General features: G+C 36.0%; 1 protein-coding gene across 1 annotated transcript in view; it reads left to right on the forward strand.

The window, feature by feature from the left end:
- The window catches only part of AP3B1 (adaptor related protein complex 3 subunit beta 1), a 336292-nt gene that overhangs the window by 64714 nt on the left and 251176 nt on the right, over nt 1-20402 (forward strand). The window contains 1 exon segment of the mRNA XM_043972455.1: nt 2561-2635. Coding sequence (XP_043828390.1) covers nt 2561-2635 — 75 coding nt within the window.

Genomic DNA, 20402 nt, shown 5'->3' on the forward strand with positions numbered 1-20402 from the left:
TAAAATATTTCCATTGCCTTTTCTTCCTTCTTTCCTGTCTCATATGGCTCCTTACAAATTAGATATTTTTGTTCCTAGTAATACCATTTCACTTCAGTCATTATTTATTTTTATTGCCTTCACCCATCATAATTATACTAGTGTTTGTCAAGACCTGCCAATTTTTGCTAGAGCCAGAGTTCTCCCATACCTCTCTACCACCTTCATTCAAGCCCTTTTCACTTCTCACTTGGACTTTGTAATATAGCCTCTTACTTTATCTTTCTGCCTTTAGTTTGTTTCATCTACAATCCATCATTTATACGGATAGTAAAATGATTTTCCTAATGCCCCTGCTTAGCCATATTACTTGCCAGCTCAAAAACATTCAGTGATTCTCTGTTGCCTTTGGGATAAAATATAAAGTACTTGGCATAATAGGAACAACATTAATTTCACATCATCTAGCATAGTTTCCATTTAAGGAGGCAAGGAGGCAATTCTTGGAATTTGGTTGAGCTAGAAGCCTAGACACAGAAAAAGACCTCCTTAGGGAGAATTGGTGATCCTGAGGTTTTGTGGAATTCTCACTGTCTGTTAGGACATCTTTTTGCTGCTCTGGTGAATGCGGTGGTAGATAGGAATAGCAATTATTTTTTTTATTAATTATTCCTTTTAAAATCTTTATTATATGTAAAGTCATTTTTATTGCTTTTTGCCTTGTGAGTGCTATTGGTTGTGCTAATATTGGTTGAATTGAATTTGTCCAAAGCTATAAGCAATGAACTTTTCTAGGGTGTGATAATTTTTTTAAAATTTCAGTAGTAGGCATGAGGATTGAAATCAGATTGTGGGTACTTATGGACAAAGTTGAATGATGAGGTAATAAAAACTATGAAAGGAAAGAGGAACTATTGGAAGATCATTGCTAGTTGAAGGGGAGAAGTTGATGATTTGCTCATGATAAATATGGAGGACTGGCGGCATATTTTTAAGGTATTGATATAGCAATCAGTGGAGTTGGAGAGGATGTATGTGGGACTTTGACCCCCTTATTTTCTCCTTTTTACCCAATCAATTTAGTTTTTATTTTACTCTGAGAAAGAACAGTTCAGGGTCCAATATAAGGGGAAATGATACATTTTTGGGAGGTGGGAATTAAGTATCTATTAAGTGTTTCCTATGTACAAAGCTCTATGCAAAGGTACAGGTGATACAAATAGAAAAGTAAGACAGTCCCTGCTTTCAAGGAGGGAGAAGCGCACATAAAAAGGATATACATGACTACATACCATATTATGTCATCAAAATATGGAATGAAGAAAGAAGTGAGGATAGATGTTTTTTGATGTCTGTTGCTGTTGCTTTCCCAGAAACCTGTGGTGACAGGACAGAAGTAGTGCACTATCATCCTCTAGGTTTCTTGATTCTGGTAAAAGGAGGTATTTGCCTCTAATTCCTGTTAAAGCAGTAGGCCTATGTTGAGAATTAGATCTAGTAAAGTCAGTTTTTCCCCCTTAAATTTACAAAGCATTTGGCTGGGAGTCACTACAGTCCTCCAAATTTTTGAATTGTAAATAAGATCAAAGAGTTTATATATATACACACATATATATATATATGTATGCATTTTATCTTTACTGTAATGCAGGGGTTCTTAACTTGGGTTTTCAAAATTAAAAAAAATCATAACTATATTTCAATATAATTGGTTTCCTTTTTAATCCTATGAAATTAGACTAAACTTCCTTCCAATTCAAAATATGACAAATTGTACATAACAGAAATTCAGAGTTTATTATATGTTTATTCTTATTTTTTGGATATTTAAATGTTTGTTTGCTAATGATTAAGTTCTTTAAAATTGTTGACAGAATGACTAATGCAGAAATATGTTTAATGTTATTATGTTTGTGTGTGTGTGTGTATATATATATATATATATAACCTATATCAGATTACCTGCTGTCTAGGGGAGGGGGGAGGGAGGGGAGGGAAGTGAGAAAAATATGAAATTGGAAAGCTTGTATAAACAAAAGTTGAGAACTATCTTTACATGTAACAGGAAAAAAATAAAATACTTTATTTTTAAAAAAAAGAAAAAATGTTGACAAAACCCTTTGCTTTCTTAAGAAATTCTATTTTTGAAAGACAATATCTTAAATATAGGAGATGTTTAATAAAAATATTTGAAAAGAATAGACTTTAAAAGGTACATTTAGGGGCAGCTAGGTGGCACAGTGGATAGAGCACCGGCCCTGGAGTCAGGAGTACCTGAGTTCAAATCTGGCCTCAGACACTTAACACTTACTAGCTGTGTGACCCTGGGCAAGTCACTTAACCACAATTGCCTCACTTAAAAAACAAAAATTAAAAGGTACATTTAATCTTGGTAAGTAGAAGCATTTTACCATGAAACCTATTTGGTAATTTAATGGATGCATAGTTATTATTTTTCATAGTGTTATATAATATTAGTATATAAATTAAATTTTCCTTGACATTTGCTTTTTTCCAAATTATTTTAGAGGATTGTGTGTGTTATATAATTAAAACAATAATATCATATTTTGTGTTTCAGATGATTGCAAAGGGGAAAAATGCATCTGAACTCTTTCCTGCTGTTGTGAAGAATGTGGCCAGTAAAAATATTGAGGTATATTGTGATACATTATTTCTATTATTTCTTTTGTTATTAAAGAGTTTTTACTTACTTTGAAATGTTTAAGAAACTTCTTAGGTCACATGTCATAGACTTAATTGTGATTTAATTTCTATAAGAAAATTCATATGTAAAGTATAATAAGGAAGGTGAAATCTGAGACCGAGAAGAATTTACCTGGAAGAATGACTAAAATCATGCTATCCTATTGTCTTGTTTCCAGATTCCTTTTCAATTTTGGTTTAGGGTTGCGGGGATAATATAGACCCAATCAGACAGGTTTGATAAAAAATATTTCTTGGAAAGTTTGGACAATTTTAGATTGAACCATAAGGTGGATTAGCTCCTTTGGAGGAATTTATTAAAAGGACAGAACCCTAATTCTGCCCCTGTATATGAATCATTGACATTTCTGAACACCATTCAGAAAACAGAATTATAAGTATCCTATGTTGGGGTGAAAGGAAGCTATTACTAATGATCTAAAATGAGCCATTCCTCCAGACTGGTCAGATTCTGGTATTTTTTTTAAAAAATTGCTAACTGCTTTCATTGCCTTAATTAAGATTTTTCTTTTTGGTGAGGCAATGAGGGTTAAGTGATTTGCCCAGGGTCATACAACTAGTGTCAAGTGTCTGAGGTCAAATTTGAACTCAGGACCTCCTGAGTCCAGGGCTGGTGCTTTATCCACTGTGCCACCTAGTTGCCCCCTAATTAAGATATTTTTGCAGGTGACTTTCCAAAAACAATGAATTTAACAGTACTTTAGTAGTAGATACTTGGGGTATCCAAAATGATTATTATTATTATTCAGATTTGACTTTTAATAAGTAATATTTAGTCTGTTGTCTAGATATAGAGCTATGGTTCCTAAATTGAGGGACCCTGTTTCTGACCCATCTTCCCAATTTAATGATGACTTTGTCCCCCCCTTTCCAGATTGAAGTACAAAATCAGAAAGAGCCATTCTGTGATAAAAAAATAAATAAAGGGAATCTACATTTCATGGAGTGTGGAATTTGTTGTCTCTTTGAAAAATATCCAGAAGAAAACAATCCATGTGACTTAGTGATTACTTGATGATGAAATTGAGTTGCCTCCCTAAAGTACATCAGGAAATAACTGATTTAAAATATAATTCGTGAAAAATAATCTGTATTATAAATTGTAACAGGTTATATATGAAAGTTTGATGAAGTGAGGATGATGTAATGACATGGCTCTATAAATATAAATGTTATGTTACTTGGATGCCAGATTGTCACAGAAGAGTATAAATTCCAGCAGGTTCTACCAGGCTAGAATGGCTCCTTGTATGACTGGCAGTGACAGCTTTCTGAGGACTGACAAGCCAGCAGACCTGACCACTTAGCAGTAAATTGTTTTCCCATGGCAATGCATGACTTTTCCCCCCTAAAAAACCCCCCAAAACCCAAACAACCCCCCCCCCCCAAATAGCTCTCAGTTCTCTAGTTCCCATTCCATTTCAGAAGTGACGGTGTCTGAGTGACAGAAAAAGGAGCAGAAGCTGCTAAGAATGACACAGCTTTTAGAATATCCATGAACGGAAAGTTAGTTGTTATTGCTCTAAATGTGAGATCCTTGTTTAGTGACCAACAAGTGGGCACATTACTAGAGGAACATAGTCATATCAATCTTTACATTCTCACAAAAAAACCCAACAACCATATGACAGAAAGAAGTTGCAGCTAAATTGAAAGATACTCAAGGATTCTACTTGGCAATGCAAATAAAAGAATTGGTGGGATTGGTATAATGTTTCCTAAGCCAACAAGAATCACTGTTTCATGGAACAAGTGGTCACCTTCAGTCAGTCAATATGCATTTATTAAGCATTTACCATTTGCTAGGTTGACTATTGTAAGTGTTCAAGATACAAAGATAGAAGTGAAATAGACTTTACCTTTAAGCACCTTCAGTTACAGTGAAGAAGATAACATATACATATAAGTATAGAGAGGTAGGTGGTGCAATGGATAGAGTGCTGGGTCTGGGGTTAGGAAGATCCTGAGTTCAAATCCAGTCTGAAGAATGTATTTTGGGGAGGGAGTGTACTGGAAGCTAGGGATATCAGGAAAGGATTCATGTAGAAGGTGATGCCTGAGCTGAATTATGAAGGAAACCAGAAATTTCAAGAGGCAGAGATGAAGAGGGAGAATATCTCGACATGGGGAACAGCCAGTGCAAAGAGACTGAGAAGGGAGAGAAGAGTGTGTTGTGGGAAGAACAGCTAGAAGGCCAGCTTACAGGAGGTGGGGGACACAGCCCCATTACTCTAGGGCATGACAATGAAGCTGTTGTTTATTAGGGGCAAACCTTTTGTCTTTAAATGGGGAAGGGAGCCAGTTTCCCATTTGGAGGCAGGTTGAGAGCCATGTCAATTGGCTAGGTGCTCTGATTAGCATAAAGAGTACCAGTGGGCAGAAATTATGGCCATCTTTAGTTTGAGGAATAATATGGTTTGTGCCCACTGCAGTATGATATCATGGTCTCCATGTCCAGGTTGGTAGTAAACTCACTCCCCAGGCTGTGCTATTCTCATAAGGGCCTCAACCTGGCACTCCATTTTAGCAGAAGGCATATGATGTCCCTGATGGACGCTAACATACTCCACAGCCAGTTGGATTTGGGGGAGGCATTCTTATTTGGTCCTGACCTCAAAGGAGAGAACTACCAAGTCAGTGGGGGATTCCTCTTTGTATCATTCAGTGGCTTCTTCTGGGATGGTCATAGGGTGCAAGGTATCTGATCATCTAAACATATTTTACTCTGCTTCCTATGAATTCTGGGAAGAATTTGATAGGACCCTCCCTCCAATTGAAATTGCCACATATCTTAATACTTGGCAACTTCAGAATGAAGGAGAGGATGGCTCATCTGCTTTTCCAGCCAAGCATTTCTCTAAAATGTGTCCTTCATGCCACTTCTCTTGCACTTCTCTGTTGGTAATATATTACAGCCTGATCATGCCTATGGTATTCTATGACCTTGAAAAATACATTTTGATGGAAAAAGGATTCCTGATGAAATTCTTAAAATGTTCCTCTTTGTGGATGACATTGTGCTGATTGTATCAAACTCCTGAATATTAGGTCTTTGATCACTTAAAAAACCTTGGCCTAGGGGGCAACTAGGTGGTGCAGTGGGTAGAGCACTGGCCCTGGAGTCTGGAGGACCTGAGTTCAAATTCGGCCTCAGGCACTTAACACTTACTAGTTGTGTGACCTTGGGCAAGTCACTTATTGCCTCATTGTCCAACAAAAACCAAAACAAAACAACAAAAAACCTTGGCCTAAATATTCACACAGAAAAAATGTTATGAATGTAGGTGGTCCATCTATTTACTTATATAGTTATATGATCTATCTCTCTCACACACACATGTGTATATACATATATATACACACACATATGCACACACAGTGACATATGCATGTCACTTTAGATGGCTCCAGAGTTAAACAGGATGAGATGAGTGGGTTATATTGCCCATGGGAGATTGTGTAGTGCTTTAATGACTTCAGATTTCTTCCAGAAACAAAAGCTTATTTTTCTAGCATTAGATTTCTTTTGTTTATGCTATATTGCTGTGAGTCTTAGAATGCCACAGTCCCTGGAAAATTAAAGGTTATTGTCATCCAGAGTTAAGTGAAAAGGTGCAAATTGGGTATGGGTGGACTACAACATATTTTCAACTTATCTTACCCTTCTTTGGGAATGGGTTGAAATGATTGTCATGGAAAGACAAAAGGTATAGATAAAAATGTATTAAAATAAAAAAGAAACATTTAATTACCTCCTTCCTCCAAATTGCCAATAAAGGAGTGCAGGAGACATGGTGTGAAGGACATTTTATTTAAGAGAACTTTGATTATAACAAGACTTGGACTAATCTTGCAGCAAGATAAAGAGATAATCAATGAATAGACTTTATGTTTCATTGTTACCCACACAATAAATCAATAGTGGAAGACCCTCACAATGTTGGGTGGATACCCTCAGGAGGGTTTGTGGGAAGACATGGACAGAGTTCGATAGAATCATAAAGGTGGCCATGTATCATAGTAGAACATGTCATGGATTTTGGAGTCAGGGACCCAGGTCAAATCCCAGGTTTGCCTTGTTTGTGGTCTTAGGGAAGTAACTGAAAACCCCTTTTGGGATCACTTTTTCATCTTTAAAATGAGGGGGTTAGACTAGATATCCTCTGAAGTCCCTTTTAGTTTTCCATATATAATGAATATATAAATGGATTGTGATTTTATCAACCCATGTTGATGAGATCCCAGATCCATTTAAGTATTTATGTATATTATATATGTGTTTCTATGTATATTATACAATAAATATTTACATAATATAACACAATATACATATTATATATTTAATATATATTTACACACACTGTGTGAAGATAGACAGAACTATATCCACGTATATACAGACACACAGACATTCTTTCCTCCCTTCCTATCCTAGCTATTGTTACTATCCCCTTTCCTTCCTTGTTCAAAAATCACCAAAAGGGATATGTCAGATATAGTATAGTAGAATTTATCATGATTTTTAACGTACACCAAAATGTAGAGTTCAATTAGTGTGGACGCAGTATTCTAGAGTTCATTGTCTTTATAGAAAAAGATTCTGTTTTAGAATCAAATAACTTTTTTTTCTCAAGCCTTTTTAAAAAACAAAACTTAGCTTTTCAAAAATGGCAATCATTAATTCACTTGAAACTCTTTCTCCTAATTCCCATATAGAGTTTTTCTCCTGATCATCTATTATATATTTGGAGATTCATTCATTTCTTTCTCTCCTTCCATTTTTCACTCTATACCCACAGCCCCTAGAGTTAAAAAAAAAAATTTCAATAGCTAAATATATGGAGATGAACAAAATATCACTAGAAAATTTTATAGTCAGTATTTAAGTAATTTCCATTTTTGTAAAGAAGATGAATTGTAGTGAAGAGTCTATATAAGTACATGGTATATTGAGTCAATAAAATAACCATGAACTAGGTATGACAGTTGAATTTTTGATACAAATGGATGAATCAGAGCAGTTAGATATTAGTTGTGTGTATAATATACTGCTGTGATTACAATGACAAGACTAAACACTAGCTATCATTTTAGCATTTGGAACTATTGAATCAGGAATCATTACTGTGCCAATAGTTTTTTCACATATATAGAGGAAATTTATTTTTCAAGGAATCTTGAATTGAGACATTCAGAATCCAGTAAAGTACTTAGAAAATACATTTTTAAAGAATTCTTAGAAAAAGAAAAATTTTCATGCATAAACTATTTCCCCTTATATGCCAACTTGAGTAGAATAATTTGCAATGGAGGATATTTTTTATGTTTAGGTTTTAGATACTGCTTTTGAACATATACTAAAGGAACCTAATTTACTCTCTTCTAAGACAGTAAATAAATTATGTAGCTTAACTGGGTGATGTGGGGACCAATTTTTAATTGGGGAGTGCTAGTTAAGCGGCTTGCCACAATATTGGGGCAAGGAAGGAAACTGGCAGCCTCTCTCAAAACAGAACAAGATTTATTTTAACAAGAACGAACTTAAAAAAAAAACACAAACAGGGTCAGTTAGGATCAAGGAAAAGGAAATAAAAATGGGGAAAAGGAAATTATGATACCTGAAAAATACCACCGCCCAGGAATCAGCTCAAAATTCGTAGCAGAACGCCTGTCGGTTTTCCAGATTCCACCTAGAATGCCCAATTCTCCTCCCCCAAACCTAGAAACACCCCACACAGTCCCAGCCAATGGGATGGCCGCTCTGACAGTCACATAACTGCCCTCACTAGGCTTCCAATCATTATAATTTTGCCAGGCTCATGTAGGCATTGGTGAGTGGTGATGACGTGAGGTGCCAGAGCCCTGGCAATGGCTACAACCAGTGGGTGGAGCACAGTGTGGTTTGCGGAGCCCCAGGCCAATGCTCACGGAGGCATAAAAACCTCAAATAACAATTAATTCTTTACATTGAGTATGGCCATCACAATGACTAGAGTTATTGTAAATAATTTTTAGAGTTGATCAACATTTGTAGATGAAGCAAGATGAAAAATTTTTAACCATTGATGTCAATTTAGGAAGTAGATTAAATTAACTGGTTTTTATATTTGACTTATTAAATACATTCTTTCTGGGACACAATGGGTGGCAAAACAGATTTATGTTTGTTTGGAGTACTGGTAAAGACAGTTTTTTCTCTAAAGCAGGTATGTTGGGGCATCATGTTATGTGAACTTAGTGAGAAAATTATTAGTAGTGGGTTTTTTTCAGGGACCCAGAGATCAGTTTCTCAGTCCTTTCTCCCCCCCCACTCCAGAAAGTCCAGTTCACTTCCTTAACACAGTGCCTGGCACATAGTAGGTGCTATATTAGTGCTTATTCCCTTTCCCTTTTTCTTCCCAGTGTATGGTTGTCTTCTTTGTTTCCATTTTTTTCTGCTATAAAGAGTGTAGCTGTGAATATTTTGGTATGTATTGGACCTTTCTATCTCCTTGATGTATATGCCTAGCAGTGGTATATATTTATATTTATATATATGTATTTATATATACATATATATATATGTATTTATATATATATATATATATATTTATTCTTTGACAATTACTACCTGTTTTCTGCTGGCTTAGCATTACTGTGGTCTTCTGATGGCCATTCTCTTTTCTGCCTAGTATCTGGTGTGTTATGTAGTGATTCCTGCTATTCACAGCTGTGCAGGGATTCTCCCTTCTATCTCTTGTTTTCCTGTGTATTTCTTGAGATAAAATGCTTGTGAAAATGATGCTAAGTATTCCCCAAGACAGCTGAAATTAGCAATTATTGCAGATATTATTGAGAAATCATAGGATCACAGTTCTAGGTCAACTAGTTGAACTCTCTTATTTTGCAGATTCTGAAACTGAGAGGTCACAGAATGTTAAATGGCAGAACTAGGATTTGAACCCAGTTTCTCTGATTCCAAATCCAAAACTTGTCCTGCTGCGTTATGCTGCCTTCCAATGCGTGACTAATGTATAATAATATACATGAAGTCTTCTGCTCCCCATTTGTACCTAGTCCATTCTGATCTTTCAGATTAGAGGTTGGCAAACTGGCCCACTGTCCATTTTTCTATGGTCCATAAACTTTTACAGTTTTTTTTTAAAAAAGGTCTTGCTTGTTTTCTTTTTTGCTTTCTTTCTTGCTTCCTTCATTATCCATTCATGCATTCATTCATTCATTCATTTCATTCTTCCATTTGTACCTAGGGTCTGCTCAGAAACAGGCAGTGTATAGGTTTGATCCAGGATTTTCTGGCCCCTTTTCCAGATGTTTCACTTCTTAGCCATTGTAATAAGAATAGTTCCTTTGTTCAATAGCAAAATTTTGCTGTTCTTTACTTACATTACTTTCCTGTCCCCATGTTTGGGATATACTCCTTACCTGCATCCTTCAGAATCCCTGTCAGAGTGCAGCTACTTAAGGCTTTTCCTGCTATCCTAATTGCTTGTACCTCATTTCTGGAATGACTTTATATTTATTTATATATGTTCATACTTCCTGATGCTTCTCCTGGGGCAAGTACCATTTTATTTTTGTCTTCGTATCTGAAGGCTTAGCACAGTGCCTAGCACATAGTAATAACATTTTAAGTATCTGCGGTAGGTGAATAGGGAACATATTTGCCCCCTCAAATCATATCTCATATTGTTCTTTAGGCCCATCCTACCTATAGACAATATATTGCTTTATTTCATGATAAGAGGTATAAAAATGACATAGTGTCTTGCATTTTCAAGTGATAAAGTATGCTCACATTGGGATGAATTAAAAAGGATTTTTTGATATTTGTACATTTACTATTCATGATCCTTTAAAATGTCTTTTAAAAGAAGTGTTTCCTTTAAAAATGTCAGAAATACAATGATCATATGAATCTGGAAAACAAATTACCTCTGATTTATTCCCTGTTACCCCTGAGAGAAAAAAATAGAAAAATAACTGAACTATGAGGCTAACCTTTCATTTTGACAGGATCTTCTTTGATAACATTGTCAACACTGTCTTTCTATTATCTGTCTCTAAATTGTACTCTGAAAATTTCATTCTGAAATTTTGCTTTCCTATTCCCTCTTTATTACACTTAAAACTTGATTTCTAAACCTTAGACATAATGAATGTGGAAATATGTAGCTTGCTAAAAGGAAATTTGTGTAAGTTTTATATTTCCAGCCTCCTAATCATTATGATAATAATGGCCAATGAACTGTAGTATTACAATCTTATCAGACCACACAAGGTAGCAAAATTGATGTTCACTATTATCAAAATTAATATTTAATTTAATGTTTGTAACTTCCACCGTTTTTGTATTTTATTCCTTCCTGTTTGTAGTCAATAAAATGAATTAAGATGGGGTTTTTTTTAGTTGTCATCTCAAGAGAAAAGCCTCCTGTTAGGGTACTGTAATAACCCACCAGGGGTCACTTATTTCCAGAAGTCAGGTGGGAAGGTGGGAAAACTGAATGTCTGAACGTGGCATCAGTCTTTGAGATATAAGTCTCAGTTAAATTGTGAAAATACCTACACTTGGGAATATGATCTACCACTCCTTGCTTGCTTTTCAGGGTTGAGAGAATATTCTTTTGATCTCTTCAAATATTGCCACTGCAGGTTTCTGTGGTGAATCAGTTGAGGAGCCCTCAGTGGCTAGAAGTGCCATAGATGACTCAAATAAGCAGATCAGTGGAACTCACACTCTCACTGTTATCCCCTCTCAAAGCCTTCTGCCTCTGGCACCTCCGCTCCAGACCTCATACCCCTGGCAGCTTGATTGGTTCTGTTTCATCAGTCTATCAACATCATACTTCTTTCTCCCTCTGCCAGCTCCCCGCTCCCGTGGACATTTTCACAGAATTTGAGAGTTGGAAGGGACCACAGCAATCATCTTAATCCAACTCATGCATGAAAGGAATCCTTCTACAACTGACCTGATGAGTGATTTTCCAGCTACGATGTGCCGGTCACTGTGCATATACAAAGTCTCTGCCTTCTAGAAGCTTATAATTGAATGGAGGAGACAATATGCAACATTCAAACAATATATATACAGGATAAAGTGGAGGTGATCCTAGGGAGAAGTGCCTGAGCATTAAAGAGAAAAAAATTATGTAGAGAACAAATGAATCCCTCTTCCATATGACAGCTCTTCACATACTTGAAGACACAATTACTGTGCTCCCCTCCTCTTCTCTTCTCCAGGCTAATGGTTCTTAGTTCCTTCCACCAATTTTATGTGATACGGATCCAGTGCTCTTAATCTTCCTGGTTTCCCTCTTCTGGATACTTCATAGCTTCTCATTGTCTTTAAACTGTGATATCCAGAACTAAACACTGTACCCCATGTAGTCTCACCAGAGTAGAGCACAGTGAGGTTATCATATCCCTAGTCCTTCTGGCCACAGCCTTTCTTTACGGTTTCATATGATGTTATCCATAACATGTCCCCAGTGGGTAGAACCTGCTTTGAACCAAAATAACAATTCAACTTTGAGGCATTTAGGGACTTTTAGTGATACTTCAAGAGCATGTGTTTTGGGGTGTTTTGGGCATGGTAGCCTCTTCTTACTTATCCAGAGAAAATTTAGGAAATGTATGAACTCTGAGTAGCCAGAATTGTCCAAAATCCTAAGGGACATGAACACTTTGGAGAAAAAGAGATTCAGTTATAATAAACATGAAAGCATTTTATGCTGACACTAATTTGATCTTGGGAGGAATAAATGCTAAAATATAATTTGATTTTTGGGAGGTTGGGGGAGAAGGTAATTGAGAATGTTTTGAAGAATCCTTTGTTGTGCTGATCTGAGTTTGGAAGTTTGGCAACTCTTTTCTTAAGTGAGATCATCTAGCAATCTTAAATTAGTAAAGTAGCCTGGCTTGATAGGTAATGAGTTCTCTCTCACTGGAGAGGCTGAGGTTGGATGACTTGTCAGTCATGGGTATAGAGGGGATTCATTCATATGTTAAAATAAATGATCTCTTCAGTTTCTACTATACTGAGATCCATAATTAGGCCAGAAACAAGTGTAAAGGTGACATTGCATTTTCACCCCCCCCGCCCCCACCTTTCTTCCTCTTGCCTCCCTCTCTCCTTTACTCAACTTTACTGAAGATGCATGAGGCCATTTCCCCCTTAGAGAAGCATCTCCTACTCAGCATATGAGGAATTGAGCAATTAATATCTTTTGTCTTTCATACCCTCCCAACTATTAATGGTTTATTGATACACACACGTGTGTGTGTGTGTGTGTGTGTGTGGAGAGAGAGAGAGAGAGATGTTTCTATATCTACGTATCAGTAAATCAGTTGGTGTTGGCAATTGATAGCCTTTAGCTATGTATTTGGAAAGCTTTACTTATACATTCCTATATTTATTAAAAACAGCTGGTATCTCTAGTTACTCCAGTTTGTCCCTTAGAAGTAATAGATACATTTAAGAAATGCCATATCTAATCAGACTAATAATCTGGTCACTTGTGTAATAAGTTTAAGAATGTTTTATGTGAGAGAATTGCTTGTGATTATGTCAACTTTAAAAGGTCCATGGATACCCCCAAAAGAATACATATTTTTCTTAATACCAGATTTTGAATATATATTTATTCATTTATTTAAAACATTTTCTCACTTGTTCCACCTCTTAGGATAACACTTTTGAAAAGTATTATGGCTTTTTATTTATCTTAAATTTATCTTTCAAGTTCTAGTGGATTTTTTCTCAGTGGTATTATTCCAGATTTTAATGAAAAAGTCCATGTTCACCTGGGCCATCCATATCTTTAGTAATTTTATAGACTTTGGTTATGATCCCTAACCCATCCCCCCCTCCCCATGGTTTTTATCTTTTAAGATTAGAATGTCTTAATTTTTTAAAGTTTGGCACGTGTCTTTAGGGGACAATCTCCGGCAATTTCTACATTTCCTTGAATGTAATTGATAACTCAGATTCTATGTAATGTGTATAATTTGGTTTATTTTTCTCTTAATGTATTACCTTATAGTTGGCCATTTTGAAACCTGTCTAGATCCTTTTTTGACTTCTTAAGAATTCATTATGGGGGCAGCTAGGTGACGCAGTGGATAAAGCACCAGCCCTGGATTCAGGACTCCCTGAGTTCAAATCTGGCCTCAGACACTTGACACTTAACTAGCTGTGTGACCCTGGGCAAGTCACTTAACCCTCATTGCCCTGCCAAAAAAAAAAAAATTCATTATGAAGTTTATCTCTATCACCTTGACATTTCACTAAAGTTTTAAAATTTGTGCTTTGAATGTAGTTTATTCTTAAGAAGAACAGGTATGGTTTATGCAAATGAAAGGATATTTCTAAGTTTTTTGTTTGTGAGTCTTCATCACGCTGGGGAAGAGGGAACTAAGGAAGGCACTGAATTGACTAGTCCCTTATAATAAACTCCTGGTCTCTTTGTTCCAGATAAGAAATTATATACTGATGCTGCTATTGAATGACTGAAACCTGGGTGCTGCTGATTATATAAAGTCTATTGACTTTAGAAGGAGTATAGATAGTACCGATTAGTAATGTAATTTTAAGAACAGAAGTGGTATTCTTTAAACTGTCAGATTTGGAAGTAATCAATAACATCTTTTCCTTTGCAGTCAGAATTTTGATATATAATTTAGTGTTCTATAACTAATGCCATCACATTTAGCATAATTACTAATATTCTTTTCCTGTAGCATTTTTCTTTCATATCCCAGCTTTCTTGACCCCAAATACCTTGTAATTTTTATTCCTCGAGCCATGTTTAATCTTCTGACATTCAGGGAAAACTGATAGAGACTTTTTATTTATCGTCAGAGAATTGAAAGATGTTTCATTGTTACCAAAGTGTGTTCTATGGATTTCATTTTTCTAAGTGCATGCTGCCCTAGGCTCAGTTGGGCTGTTTGTCATATGTCATTAGATGTCAAAATATACCAAAAGTGACCTAGTAAGAAATCAGTCGTTATAGCACAAAAATAATCAAAGGTTTTAGTCAATAACTCATGAAGTTTGATGTACTAGTATTGATAAACTAATTAAACAGATCTGCCTGTGTTCCTCCAGCCTAATGTGGCCCTGCTATGATTAGTTTTACAGCAAGGAGTGTAGTAACATTGAATGAAAGTAACTGATCAGAGAATGGTGTAGTCACGAAGCCCTAAGTACTCCCATTTCTGGTCACAGAGTGGTTTCAGGGAAAGAAGGCTTTCTCTGAACACCTGCAGCCATTCAGTGCTTCGGCCTCTTGTGGTCAATATTGATTGGTTCTTATAGCAAAACAAGAACAAATTTAGTGTTTTGCAACCTTCTGTGATTTAATACTGTTATGCTTTTTGCCATAACTGTAGCAAAAATCTTTCTCCAATAGTGAGTAATTATAGCAGTGGCTTCTTGCACAGCTGTAGTTCTGAATCTTCTAGTGTAGTCATTATAAACCCCAAGTTATTCTGGAGTTTATAATTTAGCCATAAAAGTTGTCCCTGCAGCTACTTTGTAAAGAGAGGGTTTGCTTACGAATGAATTCTGTGAAGATCTTAAAAAAAAAGAAAACAAACCACTAAAACTTCTTTCCTTCACTGGTCTCCACCCTTACTTCCTTCTCCTTTTCCCAGAGAAGACAAAGGGGAAAACAAAAAAACTTTTTTTTTTTTTCAAAAAAACTTTTCAAGGTAATGTAGAATGGGATTCGAGTTAACTAGTAAGGAGAGAAATTTTAAATTATTATTTTATAAAAATCACATTGATTCAGGACTTTTGGGGCCTGTGCCCCAGAACTAAATAATTTCCTAATGTAGTGGGTGTTCTTTTGAGTTACTAAAATGTTGTTGTTCCAGTTAAGTCTAATTGAGATTAAGTTGTTTTGGGAGATACATTAACATTTCGAGTGCACAGGTTGGATATAATGAGCTAGGTAATGGTGAAAATGTATCAATAAATATTTCAGATACTTCAAGATTATATGTTTTTGTTGGATTGGTACTAAGTACTACATAGCTTTAGTCTTTATGATGGTCTTCATGAGTTGCAGTGGCTAAAAAATTCATCACCCTTTGGCCAACTTGTTGACAAGCTCCTCTGCATTGCTCAACCTGGGTTTAAAAACTTTCTAGCTTTGATAGGACTTGCCAGATCCCATTGATCAAGTTCCTAAGAACTTGAAGTCACCTCCATGCCATAATGAAAAGCCTGGAACAAGACTTTAGCTGAAAATCACTTAAATATTCCCAAATAGTATCAAGAAGAGAGAATAAGTTGGACAATAGTCCCTTCACTTATGGAACTCATTATCTAGTTGGGGGGAAAGAGATTAAAATAAAACCACAGATTTATATAGTGGTTTTTAGTTTATATAGTTTTTAGTTTATACTACACATGTGGAAAAAAATAGGATGAAATTATATTAAAATTTGAATTGTTTAGTACAAGAAATGGAAATTACACAAGGAAAAAAAGATCAGTGTGGCATAAATTTGAAAAATGTCATAAAAAGCAAGGGTTTAATTGGGTATTATATATTGAAGCTTTAATAATTCAATAATAGCTCTTTGGGGGAATTACTGCAGGTATTTTGGAAGGGGTAGAGGATAGCATTCTAGGCCACAAGAGCCAAGATTAGAGAAGAAGAAATGAATATAGCTTTAAAAAAATTTATTTTATTTTATTTTGTGGGGGTGGGGCAACAAGGGTTAAGTGACTTGCCCAGGGTCACATAGCTAGTAAGTGTCAAGTGTAAGTGTTTGAACTCAGGTCCTCCTGAATGTATGGCTGGTACTTTATCCACTGTGCCACCTAGCTACCCCCAGAATATAGCTTTTGAGATGATAAAACTAGATGTGAGGAGACTGGCTTACTAGAGAGGCTGATGATTTTTTGGAGTGGGAAGATAGATAGATAAAAGTAGAGGCAGACTGTGGGGCTTTTTAAATTGCTGTATTGAAGAGTTGAAGCCTGATGTGATAGAGAGTAAGGGACGGTGGCAGGTTTTTTAATAAAGAAGTGACATCACAAAAATGTGGGTTTTTTTAAGGAAGAATAATCTGGCAACAGTATGCAGTCAATTTTATAAACATATTTCCAGCACCCATGACCCTGGTTGCTGAGGCCATAAAGATAGAAACAATGAAACTCTCGTCCTCCGATGATACAGATTTTACTGGGGTCTGGGGCCATTGGGACACAGGTAAAACACTCATAGATGCATATGGTTGTTTGTGTGTGTGTATGTGTGTGTGAATGTGTTTGTGTCTACACCTAAGTACAAGGTCATTTGAGAACTGAGAAAATAATAAGAAATGGGAGTGTGAAATTAGGTAGAGCTAGTATCCTAGCTTAACTGGATTTTAGTGTTCAAAAAGGACAGTTTTTAGGAAATATTATTTGTCCTTCATTCTCAAAGACGACCATGATGTCATGACTTGCAGTGAATTGGATTTAAGTGAGGAAGGGCTGTGCAAGGTCACCAACCTCACTCTGTCCTCCAGAGCCATCTGGGTCCAGTAGCAAGATATAGATCAGGACGACTGGAGATGGCCCCATATGTTTAAGGGAATTGGGGTTAAGTGACTTGCCCAGGATGACAGAGCTAGTAAGTGTCTGAGGTGAGACTTGAACTCAGGTCCTCCCAACTTCAGGGCCAGTGTTCTATCCACTGTGGAGGATCTTAGATGCCAGACTGAAGAGATTATACTTTATTTTAGAGGAATCAGGGTGCCACTAAAGGGATTGAGAGTATCATATGGGAGTATCATATGGAACAGCTGGGTGGCAAAATGGATAGAGCATCAGGCCTGGAGTCAGGAAAATCTGAATTCAAATGCAGCCTCAGACATATCCTAGGCAAGTCACTTAACTTCACTTTGCCTCAGTTTCTCCATATGTAAAATGTCACCTACCTCTTGGGGTTTTTGTGAGGATCATATGAAATAATAATTACGTAGTGCTTAGCACAGTGCCTGGCCCAAAATAAGTGCTATATAAATGTAAACTATTGTTATTATTATTATACTATAAAATAAAAATTAATACTTTTCAGCCTGAATTCTTTAATTTCCTTTCTTAAACTTTTGAACATGACATTTTTCCATTGTACTTTCACAGAGTAGAGCCTGTATGGTGTAATGGATAGAGAGCCAGGTTTAACATTGGGAAGACCTGGATTTAAGTCCAAGCTCTGCCCTTAGTGGCTGAATGACCCTGGGAAGTCAATTAACCTTGCCAAGACTCTTAAGTTGTAGAAAAATGTTGACCTGCAGTGGCAGAGAAAATTTCACCTGAGTTTCCTTTGATAGTGAAGTTACAAGATGAGTCCCTTTCCTTAATTTTGTGTATCATCATTGTTTAAGATACTTAAAATAATTTTGGAGACGTTATAGGGGACATTTTCAACAGTGAATTTTCATCACATTTGCCTGTTTTCCACATTTTGTATATGCAAGGATGAAAAATATGATCTATTAGAGTATAATATTTATGGACTTTTTTTTTTTTTTTTTTTGCGGGGCAATGAGGGTTAAATGACTTGCCCAGGGTCACACAGCTAGTAAGTGTCAAGTGTCTGAGGCCAGATTTAAATTCAGGTTCTCCTGAATCCATGGCTGGTGCTTTATCCACTGCGCCACCTAGCTGCCCCCATGCTTTTGTTTTAATTTAATAGTTTTCAAACAACAACAACAACAACAACAACAAAACACTGGAAAATATAGGAAGAAATGTTTTCCTTTACATGATAAATAACATCAATCTTGAATGAAGAACAAATCATATATGTAATATAGAAATGTTGGAAGCCTTTCCAGTAAGATAGATACAAAGCAAGGATGTTCGTTATCATCATTTTTATCTTACAGAATGATAGCATTTCTAGCTATATTAGTTAGACAAGAAAACAAATTGAGAAAATAAACCATAGACAGAGGAAAAACTATCACATTTTGCAGATTATTTTATGGTTTATATAAAATAACTGAGAGTGGGGATCTATGAGTTCAAAGTTATATTCATAATCTTGCTAACCTATTTTAATTTCCAATTTATGTAATTCACATAAAAGCTGGGCAATGGGCAAGTTCTCAAAAATTTTTCAGTGTGATGAGGTTGAGTTACCCAGACAAACATAATTGATACATGATACACATATATTGATATAACTAAAGCACATTTCTTTGGATGTAAAGACAGACCTATAGAAGTGGAGAGGTATTTGTTGCTTATGTGAAGGCTAAATTAGTGTAATAAAAATGAACTTCTATCTAAATTAGGTTTGTAGGACTAATATCAGTCATACTAGTGTAATGATTGGAATGACGCCACCTACTTGAGACTTGCTGTGGGAAAGCTCCACCATGAGGAAAATGCCTCAGAGGCATTGTGGCTTTTCCTTGGCGTCAGGAAATGATGTTTAGTCATGGGTGCTGTCTATCTAGGCTACCAGCCAATCAACTTGAGGAGCCTCCTATGGTCTGGGAGGAGACAGGAAGGAGGAAAGGGAGCCTGGGCAGAGGGCGCTGGGGCTTTTTGGCTTCCTGACTTGATGGTGGTGGCGGCAGAGGACTTCACAGGAAATTTGAGGAAAGATAGGAATGCCAGGCTGTTAGAATTCTGTTCTTAATCTTTTTCTTTCTATTTTCCAATAAACCCTTAAAAACCTAAACTCGTTTTATCAGTGATTTTTAGTCAGTTTCCCCCAAAACTGGGGGAACAGATTAGAATCCACATTTAGAATCTTAAATTACACACTAGCAAGAGATTAGTTGAATGTGAGTTAGATAAAATAATAAAAAGTGGGAAGGAAAAATATATCTCAAACTATACTATAATCACAAAAATGATTTGGTATTCATTAAAAAGAAAAAAAGTATGAATGGAACAGATTAGGTACACAAAATAAAGAAATAAATGAACATGTCCAGTTGAATGCAACTGTTAGAGTAGGACTTGCTTTTTAAGAAAAACTGTTGGGAAAATTAGAAAGTAGCCTGGTAGAAATGAGGTCTAGATAATTATATCACAGTGTATAACACAATACTTTCCAAGTGGATTAATAACTCAGGTATTGAAGGTCACATAAGCAAATGAGGGCAGGCCATAAGGAAGAAAATGCCCATCACAAGTATTGATAGGGGAAGAGGATCATAAAAGATAAAATGGACTATTTTGATCATGTTGAAATTTTTTTTGCACAAAAAAAGAACAATGTAGTTAAAATAGAAGGGAGATCATTAACTGGAAAGAAATCTTTGCAGCAAGATTCTTTGATTAAATGCTGATATGCAAGATAGACAAGAATGTTAGCTATTTTCCAATAGACAGATCAAGGCATATGAACAGGCAGTTCCCAGAGGAGGAAATCTAAGTTCCCTAAAGCTATATGAATAAAAAGTGATACAAATCACTAATAATTAGGTACAAATTAAAAGCAAATCTGGTTTTACCTCATAGCCATCAGATTGGCAAGATGATTTTTAAAAAAGGCATTTGTTAGAGGAGCTGTGGGAAGATGGAGACACTACTGTACTGTGGATGGAGCTGTGGATTGATTCAGCTCATTTTTATGAGCAATTTGGAAAGATGCCTCCAAAGTTACTAAACTGTACAGGTCACCTTGACCTAGAGATACCACGACTAAGCCTTTACTTCCAAAAGAGCAAAGGAA

The sequence above is a fragment of the Dromiciops gliroides genome, chromosome 1 (genome assembly GCF_019393635.1).
Source record: "Dromiciops gliroides isolate mDroGli1 chromosome 1, mDroGli1.pri, whole genome shotgun sequence".
Taxonomy (NCBI): Eukaryota; Metazoa; Chordata; class Mammalia; order Microbiotheria; family Microbiotheriidae; genus Dromiciops; species Dromiciops gliroides.